General features: G+C 46.6%; 1 protein-coding gene across 6 annotated transcripts in view; it reads left to right on the forward strand.

Moving 5' to 3' along the window:
• Nucleotides 1-17,690: 17,690 nt before the first annotated feature.
• The window catches only part of Rgs10 (regulator of G protein signaling 10), a 39,481-nt gene continuing 33,396 nt past the window's right edge, over nt 17,691-23,775 (forward strand). For 2 of the 6 annotated variants that reach the window (XM_085693165.2, XM_085693167.2), the window contains exon 1: nt 17,691-17,844. In XM_085693165.2, the coding sequence (XP_085549291.1) occupies nt 17,796-17,844 (49 nt within the window). In that variant the 5' untranslated portion in view covers nt 17,691-17,795. Of the gene's footprint in view, nt 17,845-18,099; nt 18,367-22,877; nt 23,019-23,775 lie in introns of those variants that run through there. The other 4 variants (XM_087908390.1, XM_087908392.1, XM_087908391.1 and 1 more) reach the window with 3 other exon arrangements.

The following is a 23,775-nucleotide window of genomic DNA, read 5'->3' on the forward strand; positions in this document are numbered from 1 at the left end:
TTCTGACTATAAATTTTGATATAATAGGAGAAATGGGTAATACGTTTTGATTCTTAGACACTATTCCGTTTTTATCTTGCTGTTCAGTATTTTAACTCACTGTGTTTTTAAAAGAGCAAAAAAGGGAGTATCGTGAAAACTGAGAATCGCATCAGTTCATCCTGAATTCTGATACTCCCCTCCCATCCCTGAGGTGGACCACATTGAAGTCAGCAGGAAAAGTGTGATTTCAGAAGAAATACATGATGTGGGAATCGCTGTGGAAGAAATATTGTTTCTCTCCTTATTAAAGAAACTGAAGCCAGACTGAAAGCTTGCAACCTAAATAAGGAACAGCATCGTAGAAGTCCCTTGAGCGAATGCTGGTGGTCCACATTAATACATATTTTTAAAACTTTCAAAGTGTTGGTTATCAAAATGTAGTATATTACATTTCATTTTGGGGGGAAATTCCAAGTATGGTGTTTATATTAAAGTCAGACAGTCATACTTGTGCTTTTACATGGAGTTTAAATGATAAACATTGTAAATATTGAATAACTACAGTGTTCCAAAAGCATGCTTCAACATAGAAGTAGCAGCAGTGTACTTATCCGAGGTGACAAGTGACATCCATTCTCACTGCAGCGAGTGCAGTGCTCGGTAACAATGTTTCAGATGCCGTTTCCAGGTTGGCCATGTAAATGAAGATGACACAGATGACTACACAGAAGAAGCCTTAATTTAATTTCATACAGATCTTTGATGCATTAGTATATTCTAAATTGTAAGTGGAAGTAAGTTAGTTTTGGACTTTTTTCTTTTTTTTGTTTTTTTTTTTTGTTTTTTTTTCCTTTATTTGGTACAAAATACCTTGATTAAAACCCAGTAAAATGATTTCAAAATTCCTATAAGTTGTATAGCACAAATGTTTTTTAAAAATCTTGGGATGTTTTTAAAAATTAGATATATTTTGCCCAAGAGTTTTTTTAACAAGATTGCTAAAATATCTTACTTAGACAGCTTGATGTACCAATTTATAATTGGATATTCAATTTAAGTCGTACACAAAGTTGTGACTTTTATTCCTAATTTGTTCTTTTTCCTTGTGGGGAGTGTGTGGGTGACTGGCCTGAAGAGGCCTGAGTTGTATGTGTGCAGTTTGTAAATGAACCCATGGGGAAGATGCAGGAGTTCCTGGTGTGCTTCCATAGCATTTTTCAGTCTTTGTGGATACAGTCTGCCTCATAGTTCTATAAAACAGGAATGTGAAATAGAAAAAAATCTATGTGTTTCAGTTGTGACAGCTAGGGGGTGCACATGTTCTGGCAGTGTACTCAGCCTGTTGGCCTGTGTGTGCACAAGAGCAAACAAGCCCTAACAGTTCAGTGGTAAGGTCGGCAAGATGCAGCTGCTGTCCGCACTTAGCCATTGAAGCCTAAAGATTAAGATAATGTGATTTTAGATGTTGGTGACCACAAAAATTCTGATATTTTTCCTCCTTTGCTTAAAAATACAGCCAGATATATTTAGCATAGAAATTTACAGGGTCTGAAATTCATTTTTGAGCCAAAATCTTATGTACCTTAGTTTTTTTTAAACCACAGCAGTCCTGTGTTATACTTGTCTATGACTGAAATACCCATTTCTTCTGATCATCCTACCTTTGGGGGATGTTCTGGAAAAGGTACTTTATATTTTATAAGAAGAAACCAATAAACTATATTCTGCCCCTGAGTTAAGATTTTTGTTAACCTTTACGAAACTCAAACATCCTAAGGATTTTATAAATTGATAAAAGCTTTTATTGAATTAAAATTTCAATTTGCCTTTTTTTTCCTCTGCCAGTATGTAAGTAGCTTATTGAGATAGCTGATGGCTAACTCTAGGGGTAGCCTTTTCTGTTATATTCTATGATTTAATGAAATTACCCAGGCTAGTTACATTGCCATAGTAAGCATGTGATTGACATGTCTTTGTCTTAATTTGGATGAGAAAAAAGGTTTTCTTGATAAGTCAGTCACAGTCATTTCACAGCAAATAGTTTTAAGATAGAAAGGGAAATGTCCAAACGAAATGCACTATTTTTGAAAGTACAGTGATCAAGCGAACACAGGTTCAGACTGTCTTACTACGCAGATTTGAGTTTGTGCCATCTCGGTCCACTTTAAGCCTAAGAACTGTTGCCTTTCCCTTCCTGTGTTCGTTAAGAACAGCAGAGAGACTCTTTGGCATGCAAGGAAATGTCTCTTCATAGTTTCTTGAGATTTATCTTGGTGTGTTTCTGCCTGCCATCGTCTGTGCTTGAATCCTTTTCTACTAGCATTTCCTCGATGCCAGTCCGTCTGATCTTTATGTCTGCCGGCAGTGAGAGGCCAACTAAAGCCAAAGCTGTAAACCACAGTTGAAGTAAGTCTTTCAATAAAGACTAGACTATGTAAGTGGCTTTTTCTTATTGTTGTTTATTGTGTAACTGTCCCAGGCTGCCATGAATTAAGCAGTTTGCTTTTATCAGCAAGGAGTAAGACATATCTATAGTCTCCGGACTTGGGCTCTTTGTGTTAAATAAAATTTAAGCTCTGGATCTGGAGGGACAGAAATTTGTGCCCATGGGATCAGTAAGATGACTCAGTGGGTTTAGGTACTTACTGCCAAGCCTGATGACTTGAGCTCCATTCCCAGGAAACCACATGGTGGAAAGTAAGAACTGATTCTGATCTCCGTGCACACTGGCATATGTGTAGGCTCACTCTTTTGTTTCTTATTTTTATTTATCTGAGACAGGGTCTTTCTATGTTATTAGTCTTGGCTGTCCTGGAGCTCACTGTGTAGATGAGGCAGGCCTTATCTCAGAAATCCTCCTGCCTCTGCCTCCCGAGTGCTGGGATTAAAGGCGTACACTATCACACCTGACGAATGTAATACAACTTTTAAAAAGAAATTCTCATCCTTCTAAAAAGTATATTTCTGTTAAGTGTTACACAGTAAGAACTTCATTGTTTTGAGTTCCATAAACATGGTTCAGAAACACAAATATTAGAAGTAAATACAACAAGGGTTCTAGACACATAAAGTACAGGCATCTACAAATCAAACCCTCACTTGTATTTATGGTGTAGATCGCAAAGATGCAGAACCTTTTAACCTCCAGTTTTAAAAAAGCCTTCACTCTCTGGAAGTGGATGGCGCACACCTGAAATCTCAGTATTCTGGAGGCTGGCCAGGGTGTCAAGTTCCAGATCAGCCCAAGCTAAGAAATAGAAACTCTGCTTTAACACCCTCCCCCAAGAAAAATCCTTATGTCACCCAATGGACATGTGCTATGTTTAGTAAAACAGTACCCTAGTAATCCTCTTCCTAAGTGAAGATTGATAACTAGTCGGGGGTGGGGGGGGAGGTTACATTCTTAGGAGACTGGCTCCATTTGGGGAAGAAAAGTTAAAAATCTCAGTATGTAGCCCAGATCTCATGATCTTCCTGCTTTAGCCTCCCTAGAGCCGGAATTACAGGTGTGTGCCACCACACCACAGTGTTTAAATGCCTTGTTAATATGAAATTTGGTTCCTTTCTTCTGCTGAAATTGGGTTTATTTGAAAGACTTGAGCTAGGCTTGGCACTATAATTAAGGTACTCTGTTAAGGCAAATTTGATTAAGAACTTAAATGTGAAAGAAAATTTAGGGATGAGAGTAAAGGGGACACCCCACTGAAAAGGGGAAGCTGAAGAGATGACTCAGTTGGTAAAGTGCTCTGCAAACAGGAAGTTTGTTGGAAGCCTGGCACCCATAGTGGAGGGCAGAAGCAGGCAAATCCTGAGATTTCACTGCTCAGCCAGTCGAAATGGAGTGTTTGGGTTACAGTAAAAGGCTGTCGGGAAACGGTGACCGTCTGGTGACGTGACCCCAGCAGTGGACACTTACCGTTAAGCCTGGTGACTTGAGTTCCATCCCCAGCATTCATACGGTAAAGAGAATTGACCTGTGCAGGCTATCTTCTGACCTCCACGCATGCACCACCCAGTTACATAGACACAACACAGTTAGTAAATAAATAGTGTGCCCAGACTGCCCTTCAGCTGTCGGGCTCAAGGGATCTTCCTGCTACATACAGTCTCTGGAATAGCTGGGACTTAAGGTTTATACCACTCTGCCTGGTTTCATATAAATGTCTTGAAGTTGCTTGGAAATTTTCACAAAATGCTTACAGCTAGTGCACTGGGTAGCTGTTAGAGAACAGCCAGGCAATCCTGTGCTGAAAGGAAGGGTCTCTGCTTACCTTTGGATCTCCCTTTGACTTTTTTTTTCATCCTTTCCACTGAGAAGAGTTTTCCAAAGTTTCTGGTCATTAACTGGCACTGTAGAATTGGAATATTTTAAAGATAGATCAGGTTTTAGTGTATATATATATATATATATATATATATATAGCCAGTAGATAACACAATGCTACAAATCCCTACCTCTCCCCATTTTGAAGACATTAAATTTGAGTATACCTATAAACAGAAATTCAAACTTATTTAGGCAAAATGGCACTAAGTAGCTGTGTGCGATATTGTTCTGATAGTTGATAAGCGTACGCTCCAGATTTTCATATTCAATAAACTGATTAAAAACTAAAGCCAGACCAACTGGAGAGATGACCCAGTGGTTATAAACGCTGGCTGCTCTGCAGACGGCCAAGGTTGATTCCCAGCACCCACATCTCAGCTCATGGCCATCTGTAACTCCAGTTCCAAGGGATCTAAAGCCATCTTCTGGTCCCTGCAGGTACTAGGCACACACTTGGTGCACATGTATACATGCAGGTAAAACACCCACATATAGTAAAATAATACTCCTAAAGTAGGACTGGGGAGATGATTTGATCCATAAACTTACTTTGTAAGCAATGAAGACCTGTCTATGTTCAAGACAGAATGCATGAAAAAGGTTTGGGATGGTGACACCCACTTGTAATCCCAGTGCAGGTGGTGGGGAAACAGGCAGATCCTTGGGGCTCATTGACCAGGCACCCTAGCCTAATCTAATGAACCTGAAGTTCCAGTGAGAGACCATGTCTCAAAAAACAAGGCAAGCAACTCCTGAGGAACACGTGAGTTTGATTTCTGGCCTCCACATGTGTGTGTACACACACACCAAGAGCTTCAGTTTCTATTCACTCCCCTGAAGAATCCCTGGGTGAGACTGCATGTTAGTGCCAGATAGTTTAGGGAGGGTTGCCTTTTAGAAAGAGGGGCTACCAATATAGCAGAAAGGAGACATCCGAGCCAACCCATGGGAGTGACAGTTGGGACTCTTGAAATGGCAGTTAAGTACAGCACAGACATCTAGAGAGTTCCTCAACATCTGGGATAAATGGGTTAGCAGAGGAGATGATTTTTGTTTCAAAGTTAGTACTTTGGTTATTTCTGAAGATGGTGTTTTTTGTTTTTGTTTTTGTTTTTAAGGCATGGTCTCACTGTATAGCCCATCCTGTCTGGGAACTCACCTGTCTCAGCCTCTTTGGTGCTGGGCTTGCAGATATGCACCATCACATGAGAAAGTCTCTTAATTGTGAGACATGGGAGAGGGGTGATAAACTTTGAAAAACCAGCCAAATGAAGGAAGGCATTTCAAAGTCTCCCTCTTTATATCCCCCATGGGAATGCCACCATCAAACCAGTGTGTTGGTTAAAGTTGACTTGCCCTGCTCTTGTGAAGGCTCCATGTTTATCGGGGGCTTGATGTTCTCTGTTCTTAGTTTGGTTGGGTCTTGAATGTGTCCCCTGGATCTAGTGTTGTCAAACACAAAGGTTTTCTCTCTGACATATGTGGAGATCAATTGCGTTTGCTCACAGATAATCTGCTGACCTACTGAAGTTAACTCTCAAGCAAATGCTCTTTTGACCTTAGGTCTGAGGTTTATTATGCTTATTAGACTAGTGACAGAATGCAAAATAAGAAACTCCAAAAGGGGGCTGGAGAGATGGCTCAGTGGTTAAGAGAACTGGCAGCTCTTCCAGAGGTACAGAGTTCAATTCCCAGCAACCGTATGGTGGCTCACAGCCGTCTATAATGGAATCTGATGCTCTCTTCTGGTACTATGTGTACATGCATGTACGTGAGGATAGAGCACCATATACATAAAATTAATAATACATAAATTTTTTAAAAAGTAACAAAAATAGATCTCTTTGTAGGGCGGGGAGGGTGGTGCTGGGGATGAAACCCAGGGCCCCTCTGTCTACCATTGAGCTATATACCTTTTGTATCCTGATGGATACTAATATCTGCAGTATTTGAGGGTTAGGCTGGGGCAGGGTCTCATGCATGCTACTCAAGGCTCAACCACTGAGTGCACACCCCCAGCCTACAGTACCGCCTTACCAGGATTTCTTTGTACACATACACACAAGTGCATACACACATACACACAGGTTGTTCATCCTACTCTTGGCAAAACACTCAGTTTAAAATGTCACATAGCGAAGTCCACATCGTGTGTATACAGCCCAGAATCTTCAAAAAGTGAATATGCTCATATCAATGGCAGTTGGATCAAGAAATATGACCTCAGGGCTCGAGAGATTAGCCAGCAGTTAAGAATGCTTGCTTCTCGAGAAGCAGAAAAAGACAAGATCTTCTAAGTAAATTGGGAGAGGTTGAAGGAGATGGGAGAGGAAGGGAGGGGTGCAGAGAAAAATGTGTAGCTCAATAAAATCAGTTATAAATAAAAGGAAAAAATGAATGCTGCTTCTTTACCAGGAGACCAGTACCCAAGTGGGCCGGCCCACAACCACCTGTAACCCCAGCACCTGCACACACTTGTAAAATACACACTTTGTTTTAAAGAAATGCAACACTGTTCTTCCCTAGACAGCCCCTAGCCTGACCTACATGACCACAGATGAGCTGGTCTTACTGTTTTTGTTTTAACTAGTAAGCGGAGGGGAGCTATGTGCTCTATTTCTACTTGATCCTGTGGGTCCCCCCTCCCTCTCTGCATTCTGCTGAGCTCCTCAGTGCTGGGCGAATGTACTACAGTTTATCCATTCGCCTCTGAGTTGAACCTTGGTTTTTAGAGGCTATCAGGATTCCCACCTCATCCCCCACCCTGACCCCTGAGACAGGGTTTCTTTGTGTATCCTTGGCTGTCCTGGAACTAGCTGGCCTCGAACTCAGAGATCTGCCTGCCTCTGGAGCACTGCAATTAAAAGCATGCACCACCACCCGTGTACACTTAGAGCCGGGCGGTGGTGGCCCACGCCTTTAATCCCAGCACTTGGGAGGCAGAGGCAGGCGAATCCCTGTAAGTTCGAGGCCAGCCTGGTCTACAAGAGCTAGTTCCAGGACAGGCACCAAAAACTACAGAGAAACCCTGTCTGGAAAAATCAAAAAAAAAAAAAAAAAAAAAAAAAGAGTGTACACTTAGGACAGAAATTCCGGATTAGAATATATGGGGTTACTGTTGCCCAATAGTTTTTCTTTCTTTTTCTTTTTTTTTTTTTTGTGTGTTTTTGTTTGTTTGTTTGCTTGCTTTTTTGTTTTTGTTTTTTGAGACAGAGTTTCTCTGTAGCTTTGGATCTTCGAACTCACAGAGATCCACCTGCCTCTGCCTCCCAAGTGCTGGGATTAAAGGTGTGGGCCACCACCAACAGAACTGTCATGTGACCCTAACCCCACTTCTGGGTGTATATCCAGAAGGATTGAGAGCAGGTTCTCGGTGGTTTGTGTGTCTAGTTTGTAGCAGCTTTATTCACAACTGCCAGAGGTGGGAGAAGCTGTAATGTTCACACACAGACGAGGGGAAAAACAAAATGTGCTCTACACACACAATGGAATATTGCTCGGCCTTGAATTGAAACTAAATTGGCTGAATTGTGCCCCTGTAATCCCATAACTCGGGAGGCTAAGGCAAGGAGGATCGTTTTGTTTCTTTGCTTTGTTTGTTTTTTGTTGTTGTTTTTGTTTGGAGACAGGGTTTCTCTGTGTAGCCCTGCCTGTCCTAGAGCTCACTCTATAGACCAGGCTGGCCTCGAACTCACAGAGACCCACCTGCCTCTGCCTCCTGAGTGCATCACCACCGCTTGGCAGTCAGCCTGGGCTACATATTGAGACCCTGTCTTATAAAAGTGGGAAAGAAGAGATGGAAGCAGAGTGACGGGAGGGAGGAAGGGAGGGAGGGCGGGCATGAAGCTGATGGCTCCTGCCGTGCGAGGAGCCATGAAAACGTATTGCTAAGTAAAGTAAGCTAGATTTGTTTACATTATTAATTAAGGTTGTCAAATTAAAAAACAAACTATAGTGTTAGAGGTGAAAGGAGTGGGGAGTAAACAGTTAATAGGCAGAGCATCAGCTTGACAAGTTGGAAAATTCTGGAGAATGCTTTTGCAGACGGGGAGGGGGTGGCATTCTTTTTTTAGTTGACAAGTAGTATTCCGTTATATCCATACGCCAGGGTTGTTCCTTCCAGCCACTGATGGGCATCTAGTGTTTCCGATGAGAGCTGTTTCAAGTAGCTGTGGACATTTTGCACTAGGCTCTTACATACACTTCCGTTGAAATTTTTTGTTATATTTTTATTTTGTGAGCGTGAGTTGAGTGTGTGTATGTGTGCCCGTGCGCACGTGGCACAGTGTGTGGGGGCCTGAGGAGAACGAGCTGGTTCTCTCCTTCTACCATGTGGGTCCCAGGGACTGAACTCGGGTCATTTAGGCTTGGCAGCAGGTGCCTTTACATGCTGAGCCATCTTGCTGGCCGTATGTTTCCACTTTTCCATGGAGTGTTTGGATTTTAAGGTGATCTCATGTACCTCAGGCTGGCCTCAAATTCACTGTACCTGAGGATGGCCTTGAATTTCCGATCCTCCTGCTTCTGCTGCCTGAGTGCTTGGATGACAACCACACCCCCTGCATGTGGCTCCTGAACTGGGGACTGGACCCAGAGCAAACACTGCTAAATGAGCTGCATCCATCCCCTAGTGTGTCAAGCCAGGTTGTTGTGTTATAGCCCGGGCTGGTCTGGAACTCCTGCCCCTCCAGCCTGTGTCTGCCCATGGGCCCCAAGCCCAGAGCCCTCGTACCCTAATATTTCTGTTCCTTAGGTGGCTGGGAGAGGCCTGAGGCCTGCCGACACAGCCTGCTCTCCTATCCGAGATGCTAGCCTTCGCCTGCTCTGCCTTCCTGCTTGCTACCGTCTCTGCTCTCCAGGCAGGAGCTCTCTGCACTCTGTGGGACACTAGGTTGTGTTTCCTGGAGCACCTCTGGCATTCAGGTCCTTCCTCCTGTTATGGCAACTGCTGCTCCTTGGCCCATTCTCAATTGGTTATGAGCTCCCTGTTCTCAGGTATTCGTCTTCTAGCTTCTCTTCTGCCATTTCAGGGGCCTTTGGGAGGAAGGAGAGCTGTGTCCTGTCCTTTCTTTTGGTCCTCCAGCGTTATGTGGACTGTTTTCTACATCAGACACCTTTGCAAGTGCTGGGACAACATGAAGAAAGCAGAGCCACTGAGCCCGTGTTCTAGGGAGCTTAAGGGAGGGGCCAGCAAGGAACGGAACCTGTAAATTATACTGTGTTGAGATGGACCTACTGTAAGACAGGTAGTGAGGATAGAGAAAAAGGAGGCATGAAAGAACTTGCTTACATGCTTGCTTGCTTGCTTGTTTAGAGACAGGGTCTCGTGTAGCTCAGGCTGGCCTCAAATTCAGTGTGTAGCCAAGGATGACCTTGAACTTCTGATCCTCCTTCTCCAGGATTACAGCCGTGCACCGAAAAGTCTAGTTTATGCCCCACTAGGGATTAAATCCAGGCATCCTAGGCAAACAGTCTACCCGCTTACCCTCATCCGTAGTCCTGGCTCCGCCATCTTAAACATGATTTGTGGGGACCTGTTTGAGAAGGCGAGAGAGGACCTGCGGAAATGACCCTGAGCGACACTCATATTGAGCGTGCTCTGGATACATGGCAGCAGGAACTGGGCACAGGCGGGGCACAGGCAGAGACATCCGGGGAGTCCCGAGGAGGTGAGCTGGTCACCAGGAGCCCCACACATCTCTGTGTGACCTGGGACTTCCTCTCAGGGTGACACGGAACAGTGTCAGACAGAGGGTTGTCAGGGAAGACTCCCCTGGATGGAGCAGTCCCTCCAGGCTAGGTCTACATCAGCCCACAGCGAAGGGGACGCAGGCTGGGGAGAAGTGTTTTATCTGGGCGGAAGCAGTGGCTTAGATGGAAAAGGAAAGCAAGAAACATCAAATTCCAGATTTTAAAGGATTATTGGGCAGAACAGGCACAAGATTGGAACAATGGCTGGCAGATACTTGTCTGAGTGGCTGGTGAGGTACAGTTACCTTTAGCTGGAAGAGAGCAGCTGAGGGAGGAAAGAAATTTGTTCCAGAAACATTGCATCTGAAATGCCTTACTAGGCTGCCCAAGGAGAAGCTGAGGAGGCAGGTGGGGCTGAAGAGATGAGTGTGAGCACTCTAGATCCGGAAAGCACACTTGGTATGAACTCTGGGTAACCATGGCATGTCAGTGTGGGCTTCCCCACACGAGCACAGATGCCTCTGTGGTGTGGGAGGCTACCCACATGCAGGTCTGGGAGGATAGAAAGCTCGGTTTAATTTTGCTATAAACCTAAAAATTCTCCACGAAATAAAGTTGATTTTTGTTTTTAAAAAAGAAAATGCTATTCAGAGTCGTGAAGCTTGATGGAATAGCAAAGAAAATAAGTGTGCAGAAGGCAGCTCCGAGGGTCAGGCCCAGCGCAGAGGAGGGAAAGGCGACTATGGGTACGTACCATTCGGGATTAAATCCAGGCATCCTAGGCAAACAGTCTACCCGCAAGTGTAGTGCAAGCGGGTAAAGGTAAGGAGCAACGGGGGTCAGAGGAAGGGGCCGGTCCTGGAAAGAGGTGCCGCTCAACAGACTCAAATGTCAACAGACAGAGGGGAGGGCCGACTGTCCATCTTCTGGGTGATGGAGATAGGTAATGGACGAGGGGGGGTTAGGAGACTGGGAGGAGAGGGACCAGGCACACTGAGAGAGGATTAGTTCACCTGAGATGTTTTCCTGAAAATGCTGTGATAAAGTTGGGCAATAGAATAAATGGAGAAGTGAGGAATTTTTAAAAATTGTTTTGAAGATATGTTTCCCTATATAGCACAGGCTGGCCTTGAACTCACGATCCTCTTGTCTTGGAATCCCCACTGCTAGGATTATAGACACACACCACTACCGTATCAGGAAGAGAAGTTTATTATTTACTTATTTAATAAAAAATATTTAATTGGGGGCTTCAGAGTTGATACAGTGGTTAAGAGAGTATACTACCCTTGAAGAGGATCCAAGTTCAGTTTCCAGAACCCACACTGGGTGGCTCACTACTGCCTGTAACTCGCTCTAGGGGATTGGCCGTCCCCTTCTGCCTCCCCCCACACACCTGCATTCCCATGCACCCTCCAATAGGAGGCACACTCATACAGCTGACATCTGTGCCCTGCGCGCCACTGTCTCCTTCTTCCCCACAGCCCCAGCCCCTGGCGGCCACCACTTTCCCTGGTGGCTCTACAAATGCCGCTGCCTTAGGTCCCCCTGTGGGGCAAACTCACAGCATTTATCTTTCTGCATCTGGCCTCTCTCACTTAGTACAATGTCCTTCAAGCCCAACAGTATCTCCTTTCCTTCTTGGGACTGTTTTGCTTTTGAAATTGGAAAAACACAAGCATAGTTACAAGCTGGTAGAATTAATTGGTCTTATATCTTATTTTTTTTCTTGAGACAGAATCTCACTGTAGCCTAGCCTAACCTAGAACTCACATTGTAATCCAGGTTGGCCTCAAACCTCTTGGCCACCCTCTTACAATGGCCTCTCTACTGCTGGGATTATAGATACCAGCCACCACACCCTGCCAGTCTGCCGATTTCGCTGAAACACTGCCCAGAATCTTCAGTTTTCTCTCCATGGATGCAGCCGGAGGAGGGTGCTCGCGGTAGCTCAGGGAAGGTGCTTCCAACATGCTCATCAACGAAACTAGGTTCAGCAGCTGTCTGGCCTTCAGCTTCCTGAGTGGCAGCCCTAGACGCTGGCCTTCAAGGATCTCTGAGCTGTGGCATGCCAGGAATGCATGGAGTGACACTCAAGGGAGATCAAAGCTGGGAAGAGCAGATGCTGTCTGCCTGATCCTTCCAAGGGAAACTGAGTTTTAAGAAAGAAAAAAGAAACAGTGTCGTAAAAATGACAACCCTGAGGGTGGGGGGCATGAGCAAACTGTAATGATATATGTGTACAAAAATGTCATAAGGAAACCACTAAATTATTTAATGTCTATATATTATGTTACTTTGAACACTCACTTAAAATGAAGCAAACTTTAACAAAGTCTTACATATTTGTATCATTAAACTCAAATGGAGTTTTGAGCCAGGTTCTGATTGCTGAATTCTGACTCTCTGGTTTGAAAGTGTGTATCAGCCCTAGGGAGGCAGAGACAGGTGGATTCCTGGGAGTTCGAGGTTAGCCTGGTCTACAGAGTGAGTTCCGACAACTAGGGCTACACAATGAGACCCTGTCTCGAAAAATTCAAACCAAACCAAACCAAAACAACAAAAAATGGTGTATGAACTGCAGCCATCTTGCAAAAACATAAATATATATATAATAATGAAAATGTAAGTCACCCAAAAAGCCTATTTTCCAAAGATAAATTCTAGTAGCATTTAGTGTGGTTAATTGTTAGCTTTGTGCACATAAACAAGGACCTCATCCATTCAAAACGCCGAGGGCTTACTCTACCAACTGAACTCTCCCCAGCCAGGATTATCAAACTTTAATTAATTAATTAATTTCTTTGTTGTTTATGTATAGGGTTGCTCATGTGCCACGTCATGTACATGGAGAGCTGACTTTACCACCTATTTGTTTGTCTGTCTGTCTATCTATCTATCTATCTACCTACCTACCTACCGACCTACCTACCTACCTACCTACCATCCTTCTCTCTACCGTGTATGTGCATGGTCATGCCCGTAGAGGTCAGAGGACAACTTGCAGGGCTGAGTTCTCGCCTTCCACTCTGCGGATCTGGGGGATTCGATTTTCCTGTGAGAATTTTGTTAAAAGTCTGCTCATACACCACCGCATGAGTTTAATTTGGTCTTTTTTGGTGGTTGTTGGTGGTTTTTCCACCAGTCTCTCTCTAATCTAGGCTGTCCTCAGACTCACCGTGTGATCAACAATGACCTTGGATTTCTGATGTGCCGCCCCCACCTCCTGAATGCTAGAATTAAAGTCAGCAGCTACCACACCCAGCTTTTGTGTTGCTGGCGTGGAATCCAGGCTTCCTGCATGCGAGTCTAGTGCCCTACCAACTGTGCCCCCTTGCCTGCTAGCACATGGGCTTTTACAGCTGCTAACTAGTCTATCATAGGAGTGTGTGATAGCTTGGCCGTTTCCTGAGTGGGCATCTTAGCGACCATAAATAACACCGAAAAGAGCCATACCATGATACATGTAAATAATTGCACTGATTATTCTACTTTTTGGCAGAAGTGACTGGATGTCAAATCATCTACTGGCTCAATGAATGTAAACACTTCAGACTTCTCCACACAATGCCAAATAGCATTCAGCCATCCCTGTCTCCCTGACCAACTAACTGAGTAGCTGGAAGGACTTGCCCCTCCCCCCACCCCGGCTTTAAGTCTTGTAAGAATTACTTTTAGTAATTATACCTTTGTGCACACCTCACTATTAGTACCATGTCAACTTTCTATAACTGAAAAAAAAAATTCAGAGCCAAGGTCTATCTCAGTGGTAGAATGTTTGTCTAGCACGTGCCAGGCTCCAGGTTTCATCCCCAGCACCACACATCAGCAGAGCAAACACTCCCCAGAACCTCCCGACTGTGTGTAGGCTGAAGTTTACTATTTATGGAAGCAGCGTGCGGCGGGAGCATGGGTAACTTGGATTCCAGTGATTTCTTTGTGCGCCTACGTGTGCTAGGCACCATGCCAGGGGCTTTTTTTGTTTATTACTGCTGCAACCACACCTTCAGAATGTAGGTGCTATCCTGTCCCGTATCCCTGTGACATGCTGAGGAGAGAGTGCTGGTCAGTTTGCATGGTGAAGACAGGTACCAGGTCATTTGACATGAAACCTAGCATGAATCTATTTGTGTATTGAACCCTACCTCAAAGGGCTTAAGTGGAACTGATCTATATACACACATATATAGCATACATCACATGATATATGTCTATATGAAATATGCACATATATGTATGTACATATATCATCACATGTAATTATATGTATATATGTATGTCATAAGATGAAAACTAAAATTCACAGCTTACCAGTTTTTTTTTTAGACATAGTTTCATGTAGTGTAGGCTGGCTTTAAACTCACTATGTGGTCAAGGATAATCTTAAGTTTCAGATCCTTCTGCCTCCCCCTGAGGGCTGGTGTTACAAATGTACACCATCATACCCTGTTCTACTTAGTGCTGGAGCAAAACCCACGGCTTGGTGGGTTTGCCTAGCAACTGAACAACATCAGCAATCAGGTCTACCAAAGTCTTATTACATTTATTTATTTATTTAGCTATTTTTACTTTACCTTATGTGTATGAATGTCTTCCTTGCATACACGTGTATATACCACATGCATGCCATTTGGCTCCTCTGGAGCTGGTTGAGAGTCACCACGTGGGTCCTGGGAATTGAATGCAGGTCCTCTGCAAGAGCAACAAGTCCCTTAATCACTGAACCATCTCTCCAGCCCCCACATTCACTTATTTTAGTCTATAAGTGTTTAAGAGTGTACATATTGGGCTGGGCGTGGTGGTGCACGCCTTTAATTGCAGCACTAGGGTGGTAGAGGCAGGCGGATCTCTGTGAGTTTCAAGGCTAGCCCGATCTACACAGTGAGTTCCGGGGCAGTCAGGGCGACATAGGGAGACCCTGTCTCAACAAAAGAAAACAACAACAACAACAAAATGAGTGTACCTGCCGTGGTGTGAACGTAGAGGTCAGAGGACAGCTTGCAGGAGTCGGTTCTTTCTTTCCACCGTGTGTGTACCTGCCGTCTCACCCATCCCCACTAAGGTTTTAAAATCCCTGGGTAGGATAAGCCACACTGACCTACAAAGCTCAACTCTCTGAAATCCCAGTCTACCTGAAGAACTCCAGAGGCCCTGCTCCTGGTCTGTGTGACAGGTGGTCCTTTATCTAAAGGTAAAGCCAGCAGGGGGAGGAATGGTGCCTGACTATTTGCCTTCTTGGTCAATCAGCTTGACTGAGAGGGGCAGCAGAGAGGGCAAGACTTGGAGGAGTGATCCTTCTTGGAAGGGGAGCGTCTTCAGTTAGGATTCTGACCGTGCCCATAAACCACCAATGTGCGCACTGGGAATCGGTTCTGACAGCTTGAGGCGGTTTACTCCTTTTGTTTGTTTGTTTGTTTGTTGCTTGTTTTATTGTTTGTTTTTGAGATAAGGTGTCACTACTCCAGGATAGGTTCCACTATCTCTAGAATCTCTAGGAAGAGCAGTCTGACCTCAAACTCACAGAGCTCCAGCAGCCTCTGCCTCAAGTGCTGCCATCAAAGGTGTGGACCACCATAGGCATGCTACTTTTATTCTTTGTCTCTATGACATGCGAACACTGGCTCTTGGATCTACATATATGAGTGTTTTGTCTGCATGTGTGTATGTGTACCATATGTGTGCTTGGTGCTCGAAGAAGGCAGAGGAGGACATCAGATCTCTTGCATCTAGAGTTTATGATGGCTATGAACTGTCATGTGGGTGCTGGTGGATTAAACCCTGATCTTTAACCCCGAGCCATCTCTCCAGACCCGGGCAGCAATTTCATTAGTCTCAAAACAAAAACAAACAACAACAAAAGAAAAATAAACTGTTTACAAACTCGTCTGCTCTTCTTTTGATAAGCTCGCAGGCCAGAGGAAGGGGGTCTGAGCAGTCAGACTTTTCCGTTATCCCCCCACTTCACCCCATTGTAGGAAGCCTGAAGCTCTTAGCTCAGCGGGGCCTTAGAGCATATCCTAAGTTGCACCAGGATTGTCAAGGGCATGGTGGGGTGGACCTGGCTCCTAGTGTTGGGTTTGGCTGGCTGTGTCTAACTTCTACTCCATTGTGTTAGTTTCCTCGTTTCCTGTGTTAGCTTAGGCGTATTTGTGATTAGCCTTTAGGAAAACTTTCAATGGAGGTCGGTCGGGAAAATTCTGCCACTCTTCTAAGTAGGCAGTGGTCTTATTGGGATAGTTAAACACTCTACCTATCTCTCTGTCTGTCTATCTATCTATCTATCTATCTATCTATCTATCTATCTATCTATCTATCTATCTATCTATCTATCTATCATCTCTTTGTCTGTCGACTCTATGTAGCCCTGGCTGTCATGGATGTCATGGAACTTGTTATGTAGACCTGCTGCCCTCTAATTCAAAGAAATCCTCCTGCTTTGCCTTCGAAGTCGTGGAACTCCTGGGATTAAAGGAATGCACCGCCACGCCTGTCGGTTTAGGTTCAGCTCTTACAGAGTGCTTGCGTATTACTGTAAAACCATTTCAATGGCCGGGAAGCCTGTCCCGGGAGTGTGCCAACAGCAGCCGGAAACACTCAGAAAGCCCCGCTTGGAAGCCAGACTCTCTGATAGTGCTCACCTGCAAGAAAGACGCAGCTGAAGACCTCCCGCAGCCTTCAAGGGAGCGAACATCCTCTTTGGGTAGCACAAAGGGCTGTGTCTGGAAATGATGGAGTAGGAAAAGGGTAGGGAGACTAACCACAGAGGACCAGAGCTGAGATGGCGTTCGGACGGCAGGGTGGACAAAAAGGGAGGAAAATAGAGCAAAATGGGAAGCTCAGAATAGAAGATATAAAGGAAAGTGCCAACTAGTGAAAATCCTGCGAAAGAACGCGCGGTGGGGGGGACGGACGGACTGGGGAATGGTTTAGAAAAATAGCAATTAGCACAGCTAAAAATAAAGACCAATTTCGAGACAAAGCCAGATCCACAAGGAGAAAAATAAAACTCGCCAGAAAAACAATTTCTTGCGAACCAAATGCTCAAGAAAATGGGGCTAATGACACCCCACCTCTCGGGCTATTCTGTAGAAGAAACGAGAAACTAGATGAGCGTGGAGCGCGGCTCTGAGCAGGTGTCAGGCACCAGAAGAGGAGCGATACGCCTGGCGCTGGGACCAACAGGATTCCCGTAGTTGAGCGCAAAGGTTCTCCTGAGACTGCTCCCAAGTGTCGTCCAAGTTAAAAATGTGCCGGCGCGCTCCGATACGCGCTGGAATCGCAGAGGCTCCGGCAGCGTTCTCCGAGGTCTGTCTGTTCCAGACACTCGAAGCCGGGGCACAAGGGGTGGCGGGGGCCGGAGTAGGCGCCCACAGCTTGGCTCCCGGTTCTGGTGACACCTCCCTGGCATCCGTGGCGTGAGCAGGCCGCGCACCCACGGACTCGGAGTCGGGTAGACCCGGGGGCGGGATGGGGGGTGGCGATCTGGGAGGTGACTCGGTCGGGCCTGGCAGGGACAAGGAATGCTGTGCTTCTCCCAGGCCGCGAGGGGAGGGACCGGGATGTGCGCGGGAGCTGAGGGTCACCCGAGGCCACCGCGCCCTGCCCTGCACGGGGAGCTGGGGGCTGGACTCAGTGCCCACGGGCGCGGGTGGGCAGGGAGAGGGGAGAGCGGCGGGGAGGAGGCGGCGGGCGGGGCCTGGAGGGGCGGCGTCGCGCGGGCTCCTCCTCCTCTTTACCCTCTTCGGGCTCAGCAGCCGAGCGGCCGGGCCGCTCCGTCCTCCGGGAGCCCGCGGCGATGTTCACCCGCGCCGTGAGCCGACTGAGCAGGAAGCGGCCGCCGTCTGGTAAGCGGCTGTGAGCATTGGGGCGCGGGAAGGGCCGGGTCGTGGGGTCCCCTGGAGCGGCTCGCCGTGCCGCCCGGACAGCAGCCGCGCTCCTCCCAGCTCGCTCTGTCCCAGCCACGGCGGGAGCGCAGAGCCGGGGAGCCGCCCCGGGAGGAAGTTAGGCTTGAAGCTGGAGCCACAGCAGCTTTCTTTCTTTTTTTCTTCTAAAGAAGGTCTGGGAGGCACGGGAGACACAGAACAGCCTCACACTCCGAGGCAGCGTGGGAGCCAGGCTCCTCTCCTGTGTGCAGCCTCCACCGCGGGTCGAGGTGGGAAGGATGCTCCACCGGACCTCTACATCCCCCGGAGCGGCCCGGCCCCGCGACGCCAAAAAGTGGAGTCCCAAGGTGGTTGCACCCCAGGGCGGGGGAGGTACTTGTGTGACACGGCGGCGGAAGAGTCACTTTGTCTTTTCGCCTTGGATTAACCCGACCCACAGTTTGGGGCAAGTTGGCAAGACAAAGAACCCACAGCGCAGAAACGGTGATTCGAATCTTGTCATCCTTTTTGTTCATAACACCTAACTAACACTCTGATGGCTTATGTTGTGGCCAGGAGCTGTGTTGACATCTTCTGTGCTTTCCTCCTGTCTTCACTCTTAGAAAAGCCGCGTCGGAGGGGTGGGGTCCTGGTGCCAGGGTGTTGGGTAACCTGTGCCACACTTAGTTGGTGGATCTTTCAAACCTACGTTTGTTTGTTTGTTTGTTTGCTTGACTTTGGTTCGGATTACACCGGCTTGCTTCCCCGTCGCCCAGAGATTCATTACGTGTCAGCCGGTTTCCTCTTTTCCCCTAAACATCAACTGTGGTTAAGCGACTGCAGTCAGAGAGACTGAATCCCACGGCGGTGGCTCACCAGCTGTGTAACTTCTTTGTGAGGCATCGGGTTGTGCGAAGTGGAGCTTTAAGTGCTTAATTGGAGCCTGCCCTCCACCCGTCAACTCATGCAAATCATTTCATTAAATATTTAAGACGACCCTGCTAAAGTCAGATTTCATGGAATTATTTGTAGAGTTTGCACTGCTGCCCAACATGAATTAAAGTGTTCCATTAGTGTTGCCTGCATGGTCGGATTCCCTTGTGAGTGTGGATGGCTGACACGGGCCACGGAATGGTGTTCAGGTTCTAGGCACTGGGGTTAAACTTCTGATTCCAACCCTGACTCCCTCATTCAGCATCGATGCATAATGAATGTCCTTGGACCTCTCTGTGGTAGGAGGGAGCTGTGCTGGTGCTGCCTCAGTGTGGCTTGCAAGAGTCAATTGCTAAATATTCAGGATATCTGGGAACTGGTTGCTAAGTCATAGGTGGGCTGAAGTTAACCGTGGTGGGACAAGACATATGTCAGACATCCAGACTTGATGAACCTCTGGTTAGTAGATTTCAGAGAGCTGTGGACTTAACTACACACTTAATTTTTTAAAATTTTAAATTACATTTATCGTGTGTGTGTGTGTGTGTGTGTGTGTCTGTCTGTCTGTGTGCATGCCACAGCTTGCATGTGGAAATCAGAGGACAACCTGTGGAAATCGGTTCTCTCCCTTCTACAGTACAGGTCCCAGTAATCAAACTCAGATCATTAGGCTTAGACACAAGCATATTTATTTACCCACTGAGCCATTTTGCTGGCCCTTACCTACAGACTCTAATTCTGATAAATATGTGTACAAATTACCAACAGTAGGGCCAGCAGCAAACACGAGGAGCTCCAAATGCAATGCTGGGTATGATAAAAGGTGTTGGAGTTACTAGTTTCCCTTTCTTTCTCTTTCATGCTATACAGAGCAGTGGCGAACAGCCCACTTGTGGCTTTGAATTCAATTTGTCCCGAGTATAATACAAATAGAACCCTGAATCATGACAGACACATAGATTTTGGATGCTTTTGCATATGGCCACGATGCATTCCCAAACTGAAGCGCAGTTTCTGAAACAATGTAACATGTGCCTGTTCCAGGGCCACAGACCTGACTGCTGGTGTTGCTTGCCCACACCGCTGAGAGAAAGGCCAGATGTTAAACCGCAGGGGTTGGTGTTGCTCACAGAGGCAAGTGGTCTGCCCCAGAGTGACATCCCATCCTGACCTTTGCTTTTAAAGAGTTTTTCCAAAATATCTAACTGGGACCCTACGGAAGTTGGATACACCCTGCAAGAGGCTGGACTTGGAATTGACGGCAAGCCTGGCTCCTCCAGAACATTTTATATGAGACCAAAGAACTAAATCTTATTGAAGATGGTATCCATAAGCTGAGGGCTGTAAGCTCCGCCCATTTCTAAGGTTCATAGTTGGAGGCCCTTTGTCTCATTTCTGAGGTTTCTCAAAGTATGTTTTGCCTACCAGGTGGGGGAAGTGGGGCCTTAATAAAAGTCAGACCCCAGTTCAATCTTGGGGACCAAAGGGGAGCAGGAAAAGTCAGCTGCATTTTTAGCCAAGTACCCCAGTGGTTCTTCTGCTGACATGCAAGGACTTCTCAGAGGGTCCTGTTCCCTACCCACAACTGCATTGCTAATAACTGGCAAGATCCCACCTCAGAACCCAAGTAAAAGCCACGCCCTATAGCCAGCTAGCTTCGTGGCCTGTCAGAGCTCTTTTTACATTGTCCCATTGAACCCTGGGAGCATTTCAGAGTTATTGTTGGGCTGAAGGTGACAATCTGCACAGAAATTTAACATATTTGTTTTTAACAGCTCAGCAGTGGAGTGTCTTGGTTGTTGGGCAAACTTACTTTTGTAGAAACTCGTGGGCTGGGCCTTGGGGCTGGTGGAGAGCAAGTCTCGCCTGCAAGCATGGAAAGGCTAGGATAAGATGGTCTTTTTGTCTAGATGGCATCAGCTCAGCCTGCTTGGGTCCCAACAAGAGCAGCGGGCAGACAAGATGGGTGGACACGAGGTACAACGTGGCTTCAGGGGCAGCCACTTGTCCATATTTTGTCTTCTTTCCTCAGAACAGAAGACTTAGGTGCCTTGTCCAGGCAGGGTCTAGGGCGGCTGTTTCCAAAGCCTTCATGGCGAACCAGACACTTCCCTCCTTGAGCTGAGTGATCCCCCTCATGCTGGGTTCTAAGAACTTGTTTATACTGTACTAAATATATTCTGGTCGCTTCTGCTTCCCCCAGATAGCTGTCCACTGCGGCAGCCCGGGGGTGGCAGTCAGACAAGAGGGGCCTCAGACAGGCAATAGCAGCAGCCCCTTGATAAGGGCTGTCAGGAGGCGTCCACCATGTGAAACAGCCCCTGCAGACTTCCAGGGACAAATTTCTCTTTGAATCTGATTCCCATCTCTTGAGGGCCATGCCTAGTGCCCGGGTTGCCTTGCTGCCTCCACCTGGGCTGTTCTTGTCAACCCATCCTCCCGCCCCTCACTCTACCTGTAGAGGTATTGGGCATTCCTACCTCCTTGAGGGTGTCCTTCCTCCAAGCCTGATTGGTCCTTGGCACCTGACAGTAGCTTGTCTCGGAAGAAGGAAAGTTGGGTCTCCAGGCGTTCATTTCCAGTGGAGCAGACAAGATAACCCGTCTCCGACCCTAGTCGAGGGCTACCTGTGTACACATCGACTCACTCAGCTTGTTAAATATTTAGTGACCCAGTCTGGAGTTGATGGCTTCTTCCCTGTCTCCTTCCCTCCCATCCGGGAATTCCTGGCTTACTTTCGCCATTCTCGGTAAATCCGTGACTGAAAGTCAGGTTTTCACTTGTGGCATCTTTTACTCCCGCTTCCTTCCCGGCTTCTCCAGCCAGCCATTCTGAACTAGAACCTGACCCCTCCATCCTGCTGCTTCCTTCACCTCTGGGTGCCTCATTTCTGTTGGTTACTGTATATTCTCAGTGATTGTCACCTGTTTGCGGTAGTCCTTCTTCCTCTCAGCGCCCCCCACCCCTGGGTCAGTGCTCAGCTTAGCTCTGAAAGGATTGATCATTATAGACCGTATTTAGGAGTACCAGATGTGGCCTTGACTCTCTGAGGAACACATCACCTTTGTTCGTGAGAAATGTGTGGACCGGAGCCAGGAGGAGTGCACAGTTGGTATAAAGTGCTGTTTATTCAACGTGAGGACCAGGCCTCAATCGCCGGGACCCTGAGGGTGGCGCATGCTTGTAATCCCAGCACTGGGGAAATGGAGTCATGTGGGTCCCAGGAGCTCACTGGCCAGCGAGCCTGGCCTGGTTAGTTGTTCCAGGCCCACGAGAGACTCTGTATCAAAAGGCAAGGTGGACAATCAGAGTTACGTGGAGCCCCCCCCCACAACACACACACACATGCACACACACACACACACACACACACCAAAAACAACAACAAACCCAACCAAGCAAGCAAGAAAGAAAATAAATATACGGGCTAATTCATGGATGATGTCGAGGCTGGGGTTGTTAGGCGTCTGAGACCAGCCAGAGCTACACAGGAAGACCTTGCCTTAAAACTGCCCACCCCCGCACACACAAAGACAGCATGGCAGATTCTGACAATTTTATAGGGTTTGGGATTAATGCGGGGCCCTGTGCATGCTGGGTAAGCACTCTACCATTGAGCCACACCCCTAGTCCAGAAGTCCCTTATCTGGAAGTGAGGAAGAGACTGGGAAGACAGTGTGAGGGAGGGAAGGTACATTTATGCATAAATATCAAAGCCCTGTTCTTGGAGACAAGGAAAGTCAGTGACAGGCCCTTGGGACCATTGTTGTTATTGTTGTTGTTGTTTTGAGATAGGGTTTCCCTGTGTAACAGTCCTGGCTGTCCTGGAACTCACTTTGTAGACCAGGCTGGCCTCAAACTCACAGAGATTCGCCTGCCTCTGCCTCCCAAATGCTGGGATTAGAGGCGTGACCCCCACCTCCCAGCTGGGTGCTGTTATTGTTTTTCTGGACCTCTTGCCACCTAGAAAGCGGGGATTCTTGGGAGGGCGCAAGCGAGAGTGTGAGACTGTGGCATCTTATTTCCTTCCCTCTAGCCGATGCCGAAAGCTCTGGCCATCTGTTGTTTAGTCCACCCAAAAGAGGATGTTGAGTATTGTTTTCTTTTTGGACCTGCCGGCGTCAGGGTGCCCTGAGCTCCCGCCTTTCTCCTACAGAGCGGCTTTGAGAAGGCAGCGGTGGTTGAGTCTGCGTGGAACGTTTAGGTGGACCGGAGCATGGACAGTAAGGATTACCCTCAGCCCCTTCAGAACCAGTTCTTGACTTGAGCGATGGAGCGGGGCTTAGGGAGGAGGTTGTCACATAGAGAGTGTTGTGCCGGTGACTTTGTACACCCTTGCCTTCCTTTGAGTCGAGCTCTCTGATCAAAGTGTCACAGTGCATGTTCAGAGCTGTGCACCCTCTACGGCCTGTTTTCCTGTTCTTGTCTTACTTGCCAAACTTTTAAATTTTCATTTTCTTTCTTTCTATCTTTTTCCTTTTTCTCTTTCTTTCTCTTTTTTTCTTCTTTCTTTCTTTCTTTTTTTTTTTTTTTTGCTAACTGCTGCACTTTGCTGTCTCCCCAGCTGGGCCCTTGCAAGCCTGTAAGGTAAGTTCTCATAGGATAGATGATACTGGAGTGATAAATACGTAAAGTAATATTTAGATACAGGATTTCCATGAGCCAGTTTCTGTGGAGCCTTAAGCAGATCACCAGTTAAAACAAACAGAGTCTCTGCTTCTATATTGGGATATAACTTTTTTTTTTTTTTTAAAAAAAAGTATTATGCTCCATGTGGTGTGGGAGATACGAGCTTTTGAATAAGTTTTGTGGGTGAATAAGTTTTGTGGGTGCAGCCTTCGCTTGAAACCTCATGCTAAGGAGCGTATCTGTTTTCCTTCCTTTTTCTTTCTTTCTTGTACCCACCCCCTCTTTTTTTGTTTTAATTTTATGAACCAGGGTCTTTTGGAGCTCACACTGGTGTGGGGACTTTGCTATGTA

Source organism: Myodes glareolus, chromosome 7 (assembly GCF_982192425.1).
Source record: "Myodes glareolus chromosome 7, mMyoGla1.1, whole genome shotgun sequence".
Lineage (NCBI taxonomy): Eukaryota > Metazoa > Chordata > Mammalia > Rodentia > Cricetidae > Myodes > Myodes glareolus.